Genomic DNA, 17223 nt, shown 5'->3' with positions numbered 1-17223 from the left:
GTCTCAGGAGTGTCAAGCGGAAGCTGCAGCTTGGGTGGCTTCATGGACACGGGAGGTTCTAGAACATCCCCTCAAGCAAGTTAGGGTGTGAGGACGGATACTCAGGTCTGCACTGAGCCCAAAGGCCACGGCAGCCACTGGGAGGTCAGACCCATCCGGCGTGCACCAAACTTGGTGGGTTGGACCCATTCACTGTCCACTGAACTCAGTGGGTTGGACCCATTCACCGTCCACCGAACTCGGTGGATCAGATCCATCCAGCATGCACCGAACTTGGTGGGTTGGACCCATTCACTGTGAACTTGGTGGACGCGTAAATGGCTCTCAAAGGAGCTCCCCAGGCCCACAGGAGTGAGGCTGGGAAGTCTTGGGTCTTTAGAGCCATCTACTCTGGCACCTGGACACTCCTCCTCTCCTGGCTCTGCCTCTCGCCCCAGCTGCCCCATCCCCTGCTGGTTTAATGCAGTCTCTGGTCACGGGGCTCCGTGCCTGGTCCTGTGTGGCGTGAAGGCTTCCCAAACCTGAGCAGGGCTCTCTATCACAGCAGGGCACACCCCCACCCGCCATGCTGGGAAGGGGGGCTATGTGCCCCTCCATGTGCAGGTCCTGCCTATGCCAGGCAGTCCTCAACGGTGAGAAACAGCTGCCCTGCAAAAATAGGCTCCTCCAAATGTGAGCCATGAAGCCGGCATCGTTCAGACAGCAGCAACAGCCTGCTCTGCCTGTGAATGCAGGTCCCACAAAACTGGTGAGTTTGCCCTGTGATCTGGTTTACTCATCAGGCCTCACCAGCACCCAAGCCACAGTGAGAATGGCCAGCCCAGCTGCACGGCCCCAGAGTGAAATTCTCGGTGGCCCAGTGCCCTTCATCCTAGGTGAGTGGCCATCTGCACCTGTCAACCACGTGGGAACAACGGAACAGAACCTTCCAGAAATACAGAGCACTGGGTCTGAAGGTGGAGGCCTTGGGGCCAGGGAAGGGCCTGCCAAGTCCCCTGCACTGGTGGCGTGGGGTGCAGGGGACCCTGGCCCCTTTCTGCTGCAGCTAGCGACTCGTAGCCTTGGGCAGGAACACCCAGCATGGTTTCGCGAGGCCCTCTTGGTTCAGTGACTTATTGCTAAGAACAAAGAAGCCTGGAGCCTAACAGGATAGAACAATGAGAGAGAGATCTCTCAAGGAGCACAGGCAGAGACACGATGGGCCCAGGGAAGACTGCAGGCAGGTACTAGGGCCGAGGGTCAGAGGCCGTAAGCCGTGTGGGTCTGAGGAGGTCACAGCTTGTGCCGGCATCTGTCCGTCACCAGCACAGACACGCATCACGCTTCCCGCGCTGGGAGTTCAGAAACCCCACAGGCAAGTCTGCAGAAGGTGCAGCGCGGCCCTGCAGGCTGGCAACACTCCCTTCCTCCTCAGCGAAATCCATGAACTTCCCTGTCTTCTGTGATCATGGGAAATCTTTGGTCACTTCCTGCAAGGCTGTAACTTTTCGTTTTTCACGTCTCCATCACTGTGTCGGTTTCAATGCCGTCATCTGTGAAATGGGTCTATTCACAGCTCCTGTGCTGTCAGTGCCTTAGGACAGTGGTGCTCCTGTCAGCACCACACCTTCCAAGGACGAGTGAACTCACAGTCCATATGCTCATCTTCAACACTCATGAGGATGGATTTTTAAAAGCACTGACTCAGCACAGCTTTCCCAAATTTAAGTTCTATATTCTGTAAGTGGAATGGAGAAGTGTGAAGCCATCTTTTTTCTTAACATTCCCACTCTCCAAAGAATGTTCTCTAGCCTTTAAAGGCAGACACGGTGGCTCCCAGCCCACTGAGGCGTAATTAGTCACATCGGGACGGTGACACTCTTCTCCACCTCCTCACTCAGAGCCAGCCAGGCAGAAATGTCGCCCTTCTGAAAGCAAAGGGATAGGGAAACAGATCTTGAAAACACTCGATGATTCTTTACCTTACAAAGGATGCGACAGGATTTCTTGAGAAGCCACGTCCCTGAAGATGATTAACATGAAGCCGCCTTGACAACCGTCCTCTGAAGTCGTCTTCGTCACATCCTTGCTTTTCAGAGTCCCGAGCCTTGCTCTGAGTGAGCATCTCCGTGTCGCCTTTCGGCCGTTTCCAGAGAAATGTACTGGTTTCTTGACGGAAGTGCTTCCCTCCTGCCTCTCCCTCCTCCCAGCGCTCCGTTCACCCGCAGGTGAGCCTTGACTCAGCTTCTTCCAGACAGTCCGAGGCAGGGGCACGGCCCCCTCCTCCGGCCTGCACCTTCCCTGTGCCTGGGAGGCCTATTTTCCAGGAATAGGTGACGTTCTGGGCTGGGTTTTCCCTGCAGATAAGGCCCTTTCTCCTTAGTTATCAGAAGAAAATTGGAATTTTTTAAAGGACCTTTCTAAGAAAATGAAGGCAAAGCAACACAAAAACCAGAATCAAAGCCCAGAGACAGGGACTGGGCAGGGCATAGAGAATGCAGGTCCAGAGACCCAAACCCCAGCAAGCAAAGGCCCTGCCGGGCTCTGTTCCTTCAGCACAACCCCTTCCTATGCAGCCCAATGCACCTGTGGCACAGGCCGTGTAAGGCCTCAGGATGGGCGGCATCTCAGACGCTCACCCGGTTATATCCTCATGGGAACCCCAGGGGAAAGGCACCGCCATCAAGCCTGTCTCACAGGGGAGAAGACAGAGGTTGGAGGTCTCTCCTGGGACACGGCACCTGCCACAGCAAAGCGTCTCAGCTCTGACGCCTGGTTGACAGAGCCCAGAATCTGTGCTCCATGTCTAGACCCGACCACTTGGTGTCACGGCAGAGCGGGGGACCCAGCTGCTACCCCAAGGACCTGCCTGCCCCGACCCTGCCCATCAGGCTCTCATGCGGCCCCTTCCCCGGGGGTCCCTGAGACGTGTGCTCTCCCTCTTGTTCCACCTGCTGGGACACCTTGACCAGGTAACTAAGTCCCTCCCTGCAGTCCTGAGACACCAGCCTCTTCCTGGTGATATCCACTGGCTCCACAGCCCCACGGGTCCCACCATCAGGGCAGGCACCTGTGGCCTCCTGTCTCCCAGGGAGGCCTTATTCTCTCGCGTGAGGGACGCAGCCTGGCCCGTCTCCTTTATAAGAGCTTTGTGTGCTCACCTCTCTAGAGGGAGTGCTCATTTCTAGAGTTCTGTTACTCCACGTCTCCAGCGTGGAATCCCAGCCTCTGTGCAGAAAGCAGCAGCATGAGCGCCAGTGGGTGGAGTGTCCCAGGGCAGGAGGGGGCTCTCGGAGCCTGGGGGCCCTTCCTGTGGGGCCATAGCCAGGCCAGCCCTGCCTGAGGGTCTGGGCTCTGAGGCAGTGTGCAGCCTCCACTCTCCCACATGTGTCCTTTGTCATAGAAAGGCTCCGCTCTTGGTGCTGAGCCTGCTCCACAGACGGCGCAGCCAGTCCCTCCCACCTGCTGGGGCTCCTCATGCCCAGCCTGGCCTCTGGACATCATCAATGGTTGCTGTTTACTTCATTGGGTCGTGGGTTCAGATGCCACGTTTTGTCCAACGTGCCCTGGGAGCGGCTGCACGTCAGGAACAGCCGGTCCTCGGATTCGCTGGGACTCTGTATGGCTTATCTGACCGTCCTGCCATCCTCAGGTGAGGGGCGGTGGGGTCACCGTGTTGGCATCTGACGGAAACGAGCCTTTGCACACAGAGGGCTGGGCTGCTGGATCACCACAGAACTGGCTGCCTTGTAGCTGTGATGAGTCAGAAGGTCGGCGACTCTGGTGCGTTCCTGTGGCACCAGCCTGCGAGTGCTTTCTACAGCTTGCATGTGCCAGGGAGGGTGGTGGCCAGCGCCCCTGAGATTGGCTGTAGTTTCTGAGCCACCCATGTGAGTCCTGGGAAGAGGTCTACCTGGGGCTCACCTGTGGTGCAAGTCAAGTCTGTGCCTCTCTGCTCCTGTACCAGGGACATGCCCACCAGGAGACCCCATGTAGCTGAGAGGGCAAGGGACGCACTTGTAAAGTTGGCTCAGAGGAAGGAAAACCAGAACTGCTGGGTGAGAGGAGGCGCCAGAGTCCGAGGCCCATGCCTGGCTCACTTGGTTGCTGAACTCCACACGATGCCCGCCACTCCCCACACGACGCCCGCCGCTCCCCACACCCACCCCGACTCCGCACGACGCCCGCCGCTCCCCACACCCACCCCGACTCCGCACGACGCCCGCCGCTCCCCACACCCACCCCGACTCCGCACGATGCCCGCCGCTCCCCACACCCACCCCGACTCCCTCCAGCACCTGCTGGCATTGTGGAGTCAGGGAAATATCTCGGTAACATTCACTTTCAAAACATCTTCCTCATTGGTTGATGAGGAAGATCCAGTTTCCCTGGGTTTACAGTCTGTACGCACAGAGTCTAAGTCAGCCGGACTCATACTTGGCCTGAGTGTGTTTCTCGTTTCGGCCCTGCAGCTGTGGGCCGTGGTGAGGCACGTTGACAAACAGGCCCATGTCACGGTCTGTGGCCCTCGATGACCCCCCAACAGGGTGCCTGGAGTCAGGCTTTGCAGGGTTTCCGCCAGGTGGAGGCTGAGTGTCCTTGCGGTTCAGGCATTCCAGCGGAAATGAACCCGCATGTTTGCTTTCAGATCTGCCATGACATATGTGAATGCCAAACGCAATTCTCTGAGAAATACAGTATTTTCAGGTACCGATCGGGCTTGAGATATCATCAAATTGTTACTCAAGCACCTTGAAATGTGGAAATATGAGAACACAATGGGAGCTCGCTAAGCGGCTCTCCTCTTGGCTAACCTGTCAGATGAATGTCTTTGGCTGATGTGTTTGACCCCAATACCAAACCTTATCACAAATAGGAACTCCTGGTCTCTGCTCCTTTTCTAAAAGGGACAAATGTCAAAACAGCCTCAGAAAAGTCAGATCTAAAGTAACAAAACCACAATCCACCAAGGGAGGAAGTTCCACCAAAGTGGATGACAGGGTTGCCGAGTGAACTCCACGAGCCATGAGCTGTCTGTTCAGGGTGTGAACATATCGCGTTCACTCTCTGTCCCCACCAAGCCTGCAGGGAGAGCACTTCCGGCGGGTGGTCTGGCTTCGTGGGCTCACCCCAGGGAGTGATGGGAAAGGATGTGCCCTGCTCAGCTCACTGACCGGGAAAGCCAGACTTCCTGACTGTTGCTTTACCTCATTTTAAGTTATCCAGGGAGAAGTCTGCTGCGTTCCTCAGTTTCCCCAAACGTCTGGTCCAAGTGGGTCTAGAACTGAGTGTTTCCCACCCGCCATCAGAGCTGTCTGTCCCTGCAGTGTCAGCTGGGCCGGGAAGCCTCTAGCCTTGATCTCCAAGCTCTGCAATGAGGCTTTTTAGTGAAAACATGGTTTTCTGACTCTTTGTGGTCCAGATCCACCAGTCTATACTATTACTAACTCATTAGGCAAAAATAGTTTTTAGAAAAGTAAGCTTTTAACATCAACTTACAGGGTCCATCCTGAGACCTGGGAACTTAACGGTATGGTGAGGAATGTTTCCCTGACCAGCAAGTGCAGCTGCTGCTTCAGTCAAGCAGCGAAACAGGCTCTGCCCTTTTACCCCAGAGACTCCGTCTCCAGTGTGGGAAACAGCACAGCCAGGCACGGTCACCCACCGGGATGACGCCTGCAGCCCGGAGACCCAGGAGGCAGCCAGCAGGATGTGCTAAGCTATCGACAGCTCTCCTACTAACACCTGGATATTTGTTATGTATGGAGTGGCAATGCACGGCCACTCCACATGTGATCACTCCAGCGAGGACCCTGGAAAAGGCCGCTGAAGCCGCATCACCGTGACCTCCTATGCTGGTGCCATCAGGAAGGCTCCTGCGAAGAGCTGAGCACCCAGCCCGCACCTCCTCCCGCCTCGCTGTCATAGCGGTGACATTTATTTACCCAAACGATGCTTGCTGGCCTTGAGTGCCAAGGAGACAGCCACTGCTTCCGAGTCAGAGACCCAAAACGGCAGCGCACATGGTAGGCGCTAACAGACGTATATTCCACTGAAAACTAAATAGTGGGTGCTCACTCTTACATACCAGGGAGAGTGCGTGGGGGCTGCACGTTCCAGGCAGAAGCATAGCAAAGATCTCAAGAAGTAAATACTCTTGTTTATCTAAATTAAGAAGACTCCCTGCAGACAGTGCCCTGCCTGCCTGTCACCCTCTGCAGCGGGCAGGGTGCAGCCATCATGGCCCCGTCCCCGAGGGTCAGCGGGCACAGACGCTGGGTGTTGCAGGGGCCGAGGAAGGAGGGCCCTGGTGCTGGTGCAGCAGGGAGTGCAAAGGCAGGGCTTACCAGGATCATGTGGCCAGTGGAGATGTCCATGTTGGACTGCACGGGCTCCTCGGACCAGGATGAGGCGCTGCTGCGTGCAGAGGGGCTGGGCATCGGCCCGTCGCTGAACTGGGACGAGACGCTGCTGATGCGGGACGTGTGCGGGCCCTCCGGTCGGTCTGGTGGCCGCGTGGCCATACGCTGGCGGCACAGCTCCTGCAGGACGAGGGAGGCACAGCAGGGGGTTAGTGGCACTGGGGACATCCAGCAGGATGAGGGCATGGCACCCAAATGGCACCAACCCCTTCTCGTGCTAAGATCCAAGGTTCAGGCAGGCAAGAGTTTACCCCCGGGCGGGCCAGTGCAACATGATGGTCAACGCACTCCAAAGGACGCTCCCAGCACAGCACCCCGAGAAGGCTTCAGGCTTGTGCAGGAGAGGAGATACAGGCCTTGCTCTCAAAATCTGAGAATACAAACACATATCACAAACACACATACACACACACATACACACATCACACACACCAGACACATCAGACACATGCATCACATACATACACACACATACACCACATACACACCCCACATCACAGACACACATGCCACACACACACACCACACATCACAGACACATACACATACACCACACGCACACCACACACATCACAGACACACACACCCCACACACACCACACACACACAGCACAGACACACACACACTGCACACACCACACCACAAACACACACTCCTATAGATTCAAGAAAGCATGCACTGCATTCTCCTCTATCATCAATATGGAATATTCTGGAATAAAGCCACAGTAGCCTTCGTTGGGTGGCTTCTCATTCTATTAGAATATAAGCCACAGGGGAGGCCAGGGGGGTTTTGCACTGGGACTGAGATACAGAAACTGGTACCACAATCGAACTGTTTGCAGAAAAAAAAGTCTCATTCTGACGTTTCTTTCTCTCTCCAGAGCAATGTCCAAGAGCCCAGGCAAGAGAAGGCAAACGGAGCCGCACAGGAGATGGAAGGCATGGGGGAGCGAGAGAGGCCCATACTGCTGTGTAGACACCAAAGCAGAAGTGCCCGGATTTAAAGAAACTCTCAACAGTACACCCCAAGATAGCTTCCGTGGGATCACTGCAGAGTCTTCGACCCTCCTTCCCCAGGCAATGCTCAGCCACACACGCATTGGGCACCCGGAGCACCTGCCCGGCCGTGCGGAACCTGCCTGCAGTCAGGACACGGCCACACAGCCTCAGGTGCTCAGGACACACCAGGACCCTGCTGCTGCCGCTCACCTTCGGGGTGCAGCCTGCGTGCCCCCGACGTCTGACCAACAATCTTGTTTTGAAACTGTTCTAACCACTGTGTTAGGATATCCCATCCTTTTGCCTGGTGAAAATATACCTGTACCCTGAGTCTGCAAAACGAAATGATACCCAGAAAAAGTTTGTAAGAGAATGGAGCTCAACAGAAGAGGTGAAAATGCATTCATGGGAAAAAGAAAGGCTCCAGGGAGCCTTGTGGGCTGCTGCTGCCTTGGTTTCATTTTGGTGGCGTCCGGGGGAGGCCGAGCCACCCACTCGCACCCCCCAGCGGTGTGTGTCAAAGGCCTTGCACTCCCCAGGGCAACCGCCAAAGCTCAGGAAACACTCCACGTGTCCAGCCTCCTTTCACCCCGGGCTGCCGGCTTCCTTGGCTTTAAAGATGTCTGCCAAGCCCGCTGACACCACACCATCTAGAAAATATTTCCCTCCACCTGGCTCTCTGGGATGAGCAATTCATGTTCCCGGGCTCTCTGCTTCGGGCTCATAGCGAGATACAGGTGCTGTGGGAAGGGGCCCTGCGGCCCCCACTCTCCATGAACCTGCAGCCCCTGTAAGAGCAGCTGGGGACAGGGAGAATGACCATGGGGACAGGAAGGATGACTGTGGGGACGGGGAGGATGACCGTGGGGACGGCGGGGGGGGGTGACCGCGGGGACAGGGGGAGGGTGGCTGCAGGAATAGGGGGGATGACCGCGGGGACCTGGGCAGAGATGCACAGGGGAAGGTGGACTTTACCAAGGGCCTCTGGTGAGGGTCAGGGGTCTCTAACAAAAGGGAGAGTTCCAGTTCCTTCTTTCCCCTACATCTTCAAGTACTTGTTAGTTTATAGACCGTTTTAAAATAGTGAGTGTGTTTAAAAAAATCCACCCAAGTTTTCTCAGAATCTCAAAAATAAACAAACAAAAAACCACAAAGGATATTTATTTATTTATTTATTTATTTTATTGTTTTTGATACAGAGCCTCACTCTGTCTCCCAGGCTGGAGTGGAGAGGCACGATCTCAGCTCACTGCAACCTCCACCTTCTGGGTTCAAGTGATTCTCCTGCCTCACCCTCTTGATTAGCTGGGATAACAGGTGCCTGCCACCATGCCTGGCTAATTTTTATATTTTTAGTAGAATGGGGTTTCACCATATTGGCCAGGCTGGTCTCAAACTCCTGACCTGAGGTGATCTGCCTGACAAGGGATAATTTTAACAAGGTAGATGATACCAGTAACCAACCCAAGTACACATCTCATGTATGTCTCAACTGTGCACATGAAGTTTGCTTGGCGTGGGAAAAGCACACTGAAAAGTGTTTCTGAAGTAACTTCTGTGTCTTCACACAATTTCTCCAGAAAAATAACATCCAACCAAAGCATGAGAACAGCTGTGGCTCAGGAAACCCAGAGGGTCCGAGAATGTGACCCTCTGGGGAAGAGGATTTGAAACACTGGAGATTTACTCACTTAAAAATAAAAAATCAAGCTAGTTCCATGCCCATCCTGTGACTTGCCACCCATGGGAGAGCTACAGTGAGGTCTGAGCTCTGTTCTTTCCTGAGTGCACGGAGGGCGGAGCCACCAAGAGCCCCCACAGTCCAGGACTGGGGTCCCTGCTCCACCACAAACTTCCGTTTTTATTTCTTTTTCTCCCCAAGTCAACAATAGCAAACAACCGCAAGCTTTTCACGTGTCCTTGGGAAAACCTCTTAAGGTCTCTAAGCCTATTTTTTTCACTTTATAAATAGAGGTAATCCTATAGTTACTGTGAAGATTAAAACGGTTTCCTGTACAGTCAGTGCTTAGCATGGAGGCGGCTACAGAGAAAGCCTCAAGCAGTAGTGAGGAAGAGAGAAGTATTAGTGAATAAAAGTTAAGGCCATTGTCTCAGCCAGAGCCAAACTCTTGATGGCTTGGCAAGTGTAAAGATATTTCTGAAGAAGTTACAGAATTTATTTATTTATTTATTTATTTTTCAGACGGTTTGGCTCTATCGCCCAGGCTGGAGTGCAGTGGTGTAATCTCAGCTCACTGCAACCTCCGCCTCGCAGGTTCAGGCGATTCTGCTGCCTTAGCCTCCTGAGTAGCTGGGATTACAGGCACGCACCACCACACCCGGCTAATTTTTGTATTTTTAGTAGAGACAGGGTTTCACCACATTGGCCAGACTGGTCTTGAACTCCTGACCTCAGGTGATCCACCCGCCTTGGCCTCGCAAAGTGCTGGGATTACAGGTGTGACCACTGAGCCAGGCCAAAATTGCAGAATTTAAAGCTGGACAAGCCGACATCACCTCCTCCGGGGGGTAGCTCAGTGCTGGGTGGCTCAGTGTCGGGTGGCTCAGTGCCGGGTGGCTCAGTGTTGGTGCACAGTGAGGGAGACCCAGGGCTCGGTGCCGCTCAGTGGGGATCTGCAGCTCTCCTCAGCGGTCTCACGTCACTGCGGAGCACAAGGTCTTCTTGAAGGTTTTAACTTTTTCAAAGGAGGGAAACTGCGATAAAGATCCAAGAAAAATGTCCCTGGCAGAGAGGAAGCCCCTGAAAGCTTGGTCTAGAAGGTTGGAGACACGTGGCAGCAGCTCTTCGCCTGTGCAGGAGAAGACGCTGTTGCGGGAGAAGGGCGTCCCCGCAGCAAAGCAACGCGTGGCCGGGGACGCTGCCCTTGGACGAAAGTCCTCTCCCTGCCGGCTTCTGCCTACGAATGGGAGTGGGTGCTCTCGCCAGGTGCTGCTCCGCTCTGAACTGACCGCTACCAAGTTTCTATGCAGCAAGTGGCTCAGGCAAACATCTGAGCAGTGATAAGGCCGGCAATGGCCTGCAGGGAGGAATGGGGTGGTGGGGAAGCCGGGTCCTGGGTGGAGGAGGTTGCTGGGGCTGAAGCACCTCATGCTGCCCCTGAGCCTGGGGGCAGGTGAGAGACACGTCCTACTTCCCTGGACACTACGATGGGCAGGACGCGGCTCCCCGGAGGCACCAGCCATGTTTCCCTCAAGTCACCAGTGCAGGTTTTTCTGAAGGCTCCGGGGGAACCTGCCACTTAGGAGAGTCTCTGCACCTCCACAAAGCTGTCCCAAGACACAGGCAAGTGGGCCACCATGGTGTCATGATGGACGCCTCCTAGAAACCAGGACTCAGAAAACATGTACGTCTTCAGAGAAACAGGATGAGAACTGCAAAAACAGACCCCACTTTGGTTCTTTTCCTTGACATCCAGGGCAATCACTGATTCATCCATTCATAGCGCCTGCAGTCAGAGGGCCTGATTTTGAATCTGGGCTTCAGGTCTTACTGACTGTGTGACCTTGGGGAAACCCTAATCTCTGTGTGCCTCAGTTTCCCCATCTGTGAAGTCGTGATAACGGTCCCGACTTCACCGTTGGGAGGATTAAATAAGAAAACTTGCTTAGACTGAGGCTTTGGACCTGTGCCTGGCACACACCAGGTGATTATTTGCTGTTCCTACTACGATGATTATTAGTTTATTCAAAATCGGGTTTGCTATGGTCCCTTGCTGAGTCAGCACTGCACAGGGTGCCAGGAATACCAGGCTGAGCCAGGCTGGGTCAGACTCGCCGGGTCCTGACCCCTGAGCACCCCCAGGCCACCCGGAGCTGGACACGAGTGACCACAAGAAGCGACGGAAATGACGGCGACAGCACGTGTTGGGTGTTCGTGGGAAGGCGTGCTGTGGGGCAAGGAGGAGGGGACTCTCCCTGAACTTGAGGTCAAAGAAGGCTTCAGGCAGGAGAGGCTCAGGCCCCAAGTCTAGGCCGCAGTGGCACTTGCAGAGACAGGGAGAGGAGAGCAGGCACCGGGCCTGGAGGTGTGGAAGAGCTTCCACGGGGCGAGCAAGGAGGAGGAGGAGGAGAGAAGGGGCCGCCACTCCCTACGGCCTCCTGGGTGGGCAGTGCTGCTGGCAGAGGGCTCTGAATCTGCACCGCGACCGCTCTCAGAATGTACTTTTCCACGGCGAGCCTCCGTTTTGGACATGGGATGTACCTGATGTCTACAAGCTGGAAGTAACACTGTCAACTGTGTGCTTCTTGTGCATGCAGGGTCTGAAGGGAAGGCATTGCATCCACCGCCCACCTGACCTTACGGCTCAGCCACATCTATGCAGCACGGTTCAGTCAGAAGTTCACACCTCATTCAATCCAGCTGTTGCTAAGTCAGTATGGCTGTCGTGGGGCCGACTGGAGGGTGTGCTGCCTCACGCTACATCTCAGGACATCCACAAAGCACTGCTTTTGCCACATTCTGCTTGGCTGCAAGGCCACTTTCTGGAGCCCGAGCTCCACCACCGACCACAGCCCAGGCTGGGAAGAAGCTACCTGGGCAGCGGCAATTCCCTGCAGGTATGGTACGGGTGGTACAGGGCGAGCAACGCATCAGCCCCGCGAGGAGGTCACCGAACAAGGGCTGTACACGTGGAAACCATGATGACATCAAGCTGACAGGTTAAACCCCAGAGCCCCAGCGGCACTGGCTGTCGGTTGTCCTGCACGTGCCCCCCAGAAGACGTGGCTGCAGGCCCAACTCCTGGTGTCTCCCTTGGCGATAAACACAAGAAAGCCACATCTATCTACTGGAGACAGAAACAGAAATTCCTCACAAGGGAGCTGGAAATGCGCCAGTCCGCTGCCCTCACGGGAAACAGGGTCGGGCCAGCCCCCACCAAGGACGGGGGCTGGGGCATTTGGCTGCCGCCTCTCCTGCTCACTGTGGCCTGCCCCTGCCAGCATTCCTTCCCCTCGCTGTGCAGACCCTTTCCGGGCTACCTGCCAGAGCTCCTCACAGTGGGGACCGGCCCCTCCCTCTCCACCCTTTCCTGGACACTCTTGGGAATCTCCAGATGTGGGGGAAGCCGGGAAGGAGCCTGGATGCTGCCTCGTGGCTTGCTGGGGAAAGCTCTGAGGGGCATCCCATGTGGTCTCATTCACTGGTCCTTTAGGCTGATTATAGTTTCCAAATTCATAATGGAAATTCTATAGTCTGTCCATTCTCGGTCCTTTACCTTAAAATTTAAAAATTTTGTAAGGAAAAACACACTTCTTACTAGAATGGAATAAAAAATGTAGAATGCTACTTGACTTAGTAATGGTCCAGCCAGGGCCAAGGAGACAAACCTCACGGCATTTGAAATCACTATAGGTAATAATTTGGGACATTTCCACCCTGCAGGAGGTGACTAACCCTCCAAGCAAGCCTGCCAGCACGGGCTCACTGAAGATAGCACTGCGAGCTGTTTTTCCCCTCCCAAGACTAGAAAGTGACTGGCCACAGCGGTGGAGGGGGCCACACTCCTCACTCTTCATTGAAAGGTAGCACCTGAAAATGCGGTCACGTCCACGGTGCTCAATGGAAGCGTGAGCTTGCTGATCGCTGAGGCGATGGCCGACGGGGCAGCATGGCACACACACTTCTTTCAAACCTCAGTTGAAGTTTACAGCATCAGCTGCCATCACACCAGAACTGCCATCAGACAAGAGCAGCCACTGCCTATGCTGCCTGCGTTCATCATCAGACTTCTGTGGGGGCCGAGGCACAGAGTGGGGACTCCTGTCAGCCAGCGACAGAAATGGCCATCGCCACTGCCAACACTCTAAGTGCAGTGAGTTTAAAATACAGAGCTGTAGTTGGGCGCGGTGGCTCACGCCTGTAATCCCAGCACTTTGGGAAGCCGAGGTGGGAGGATCCCTTGAGCCCAGGAGTTTGAGACCAGCCTGGGCAACATAGTGAGGCCCCATCTCTAAAAATAAAACTTAGCTAGGTGTGGTGGCACGCACCTGTACTCCCAGCTACTTGAGAGGCTGAGGCAGGAGGATCCCTTGAGCTCAGGAGGGTGAGGCTGCTGTGAGCTATGATCACACCAACGCACTCCAACTCTGGTGACAGAGCAAGACCCTGTCCCCCGACGCCCCCAAAAATACAGAGCTATGATCTCGGGAGCATTTTATTTGAGCAAAAGGTAATTTATAAAAGCAAAATCAACAACATGAGCCTCCTGTGAGAGAAAGCTGGAGGCCAGCCCCATCATGTTTTGAAATTTCCCTGATTCATAATCCTCAGTGAACACAAAGGGTGCATCCTCACCCAGAACAAAACTCTCCTGGTCAGACAGTGAACACCCCAGAGTGAGGCCTGTAGGCCACACGCGTCTGCTGAAGGTGTTAACCGGCAGTGGTGCCCACACAGGAAGCCCGAGACCTGCTCCTAGACGGCACCCACTTGCAGGGGTCCAAGGGCCTCCCCCGCACAGCCCGGCCTGGGGGCACTGACACGTTTTTGGCAAACAGATCTTGGCCAGACAGAAGGTCCAATCCTTCCAGCCACTTCACTCAAAGAAAAATCTTCTATTTAAGATCCAGACTCAGCCTGACAATCGTGAAGATGGCTCTGTTTATGATCTGGGACGACGCGCCTTCAGCCACAGCGGCCCAGTGTGTGCAGCTTGGCGACCTTGAGTTTGTAAAGACGAGTAAGACCTTGTGGCATTAGCATGACTCAATAACCAACAGGTAATTAATTATGAACAAAGTAGAAAGGTTGATGTAACCACCTAACTCTTTTGATTGTAGATTTAGCCATGAGGTCGGCGGCACCAGTGAATTCCCTCCCTGCTCGGTGAGGAGCTGGACAGAGGCTCCATCCCACTGAGGGCTGGGCGTGGGCCTACCTGGCCCTGAAGGCACCCATGGGGCCACTCCCACCAGGATGTGGATGAAGCCTGTTTTCTTTTCTTAATTCATACACTTTAGCAGCAAAGAAACAACAATGTCTATGTGAACTAAAAAAAGAAGGATTATAAATCATGCTACTATAAAGACACATGCACACGTATGTTTATTGTGGCACTATCCACAATAGTAAAGACTTGGAACCAACCCAAATGTCCATCAATGATAGACTGGATTAAGAAAATGTGGCACATATACACCATGGAATACTATGCAGCCATAAAAAAGGATGAGTTCATGTCCTTTGTAGGGACATGGATGAAGCTGGAAACCATGATTCTCAGCAAACTAACACAAGGACAGAAAACCAAACACCGCATGTTCTCACTCACAGGTGGGAATTGAACAATGGGAACACTTGGACACAGGGCGGGGACCACCACACACCAGGGCCTGTCAGGGGCTGGGGGGCTGGGAGAAGGATAGCCTTAGGAGAAATACCTAATATAAATGACGAGTTATAATAGGTACAGCAAACCAACATGGCACATGTATACCTATGTAACAAACCTGCACGTTGTGCAACGTACCCTAGAACTTAAAGTATAATAAAATAAAAGGAAAAAAATAAATTCCTAGGGAGCAAAGGGGAAGTCATTTATTTTTGTGCCATGCTGCTTTGCATTTTTAGAATGTCTGTCCCTGGAGATGGAGCTCACATCTTTCCAGAAAGCTCTGTAGTCTCAGTATAGCTGCTCTGTAGCTTTTTAGCTGTCTGGCCCCGCTTAGGTGTTGAGAAAGTTATTAAGAAAATTATTAAGGATAGCTGTCAAGTTTCCAGTGAGAAGGATGCATTTGCAATAATGGAAAAAGGGCGCAGTTTTGCAGGTCATCTCCACAGTAAATATCAATGATTATAATGTGCCTCTATTTTTGAGAAGAAAGTATTCCAGAGCCACTAGTGTGTTAGAAAAAAAATCCCATAGTAGAAATCATCATTGGTAAAGCAAGCAAGCCAAGACAGAGCTGAGGACCAGGACTCTGGGTCTAGATCACTCGTGGCTGTGTGCCACTGGACAGGTTACTGAAAGCTGCATGTGTGTTTTTAATCTGTGAAATGAGGATGAAGGCAGAGCAGCTCCACAGAGTTTTTGGGAGGACTCTGAGGGTGGATGTGTGTGGAGCACAGAGTACGAGCCCGGCTTGCACACTCGGCCCGTGTGGCACTGATCTCTGGTGTGTGTGATGTGCATGAGCCCGGCTTGCACACTCGGCCCGTGTGGCACTGATCTCTGGTGGGTGCAATGAGTACACAGCCCGGTTTACACATTCGGCCCGTGTGGTACTGATCTCAGGTTTGTGTGATGCGTATGAGCCCGGCTTGCACACTTGGCCTGTGCAGCACTGATCTCAGGTGTGTGTGATGCGTATGAGCCCGGCTTGCACACTCGGCCCGTGTGACACTGATCTCTGGTGGGTGCAGTGAGTACACAGCCTGGTTTACACACTCAGCCCATGTGGCACTGATCCCACATGGGTGTGGGCATCCCCCTGCCAGCGTCCGCATCTACATTTGGCACAGAGAAGCCACACAGCCTCAGGGGAGCTGGAGGCCTCTGGCAGGGCCTCCTTCCAGGACACAATACCAAGAAGGCCAGACCCCCAGGGCTGTCCCCACCAGACGACCCTCTAGCCACTCTGTCCGGCCGATGAGACCCCCTCCCTCCCTCCTCCCTCTCAGGTGAAACTACAGTAACTGGGCATCTTTAAAGAAGAGCGCGGCGTCTTCCACCACTGCCCTAAATGGAAACGCTCCACTGCAAAACTCAATGTGATGCTTGTGCCTCACGACCCAACGCCCTCCCCATGGGGCAGTGTTTGTCAGGAACGGTAAACCCAGCACGTCTGCACCCAGGCACAAAAAGTCTCCATCAGGAAAATGTGAAAAATTGATCTTTTTGCAGCTCAGTGCTGCCTCCAACACATCCAGAGCCAACTGGAACTGTGAGTGTGAGCCCAGTGGCACCACAAGCACCCACACCAGCACCCTGCCCTGGGCAGAGCCACGTGGGACCGTCCCCGCAGGACAGTGCTGCACCCAGAGCCCCCACCCCGAAGTCTTCCCGTGCTCCGAGGAGCTCCCCAGGTGTGAGCACACAAACAGAGGAGGCCAGGGTCAGCATAGCACGTTCGGACACCACAGTCTTCGCTCGCCGCAGAGCTGCCTGCTTCTCTGCTGTGCCTGAGCCGGGGCCCTGGGCATGTCCGCAGAGTCCTCAAAGTATCTTATACTTCTTTATAACACAATGTGCAAAATAAGCTGAAGAGGATTCTGGGGGCAGAAATTCATCCATACACATCACAAGACAAATGTCTCATCTCTTAACTCAGCATCTGATGGGGAAAATTACAGAGGGGAAATCACTCAGAGAAGAGACCTGTCATTCTCGAATTCTGCCAAAAGAAGAACAAGACAACAAAGGCTTCAGGAAAACCTCTCTGCACCTTTCTGGGAGCCATATGAACGGAGCCGTGCTGCCCGAGTGTGCAGGGTTATTTTGAGAGTGTAATCACTAGTAACAGGACAACACTAAGGAATTAAATGTACAAAACTGGGCAGGAAAAGGTGGGTTCACTGGGCTCTGCTGGGGAGGAATAAAGGCCACTCTCCAGACTGGACACGGCACCAATAGAACATGGTAAACGGGAACCGGCCCTCTTTGCGGAGGGCCCTGGCCTTCAGCTCAGAGGGCGACGCAGAATCCCACACACAGCAGAAGCCACGGGGCCCGGTGCACCCACAGGTGGCTCGAATGCAAAACGGTTAAGGAAAAAGCCTGCGCTCTGTCAGTTTGACACGGTGGCTGCAGGGCACATGATGACAGGAAATCTAAACAGGAAGGTGAAATGTTTAGACAGC

The 17223-nt window shown here is 54.1% G+C and overlaps 1 protein-coding gene across 2 annotated transcripts in view; it reads right to left on the bottom strand.

Annotated features, from left to right (window-relative positions):
• Positions 1-17223, bottom strand: part of PTPRN2 (protein tyrosine phosphatase receptor type N2) — a 981520-nt gene that overhangs the window by 103996 nt on the left and 860301 nt on the right. For both annotated transcript variants that reach the window (XM_033192278.1, XM_033192279.1), the window contains one exon: positions 6327-6521. In XM_033192278.1, coding sequence (XP_033048169.1) covers positions 6327-6521 — 195 coding nt within the window. The remainder of the gene's footprint in view (positions 1-6326; positions 6522-17223) is intronic.

This window comes from Trachypithecus francoisi, unplaced genomic scaffold (genome assembly GCF_009764315.1).
Source record: "Trachypithecus francoisi isolate TF-2019V2 unplaced genomic scaffold, Tfra_2.0 Lachesis_group4, whole genome shotgun sequence".
NCBI lineage: Eukaryota > Metazoa > Chordata > Mammalia > Primates > Cercopithecidae > Trachypithecus > Trachypithecus francoisi.
Note: the sequence above shows the minus strand (reverse complement) of the source record. Positions and strands in the feature narration are given on the sequence as shown.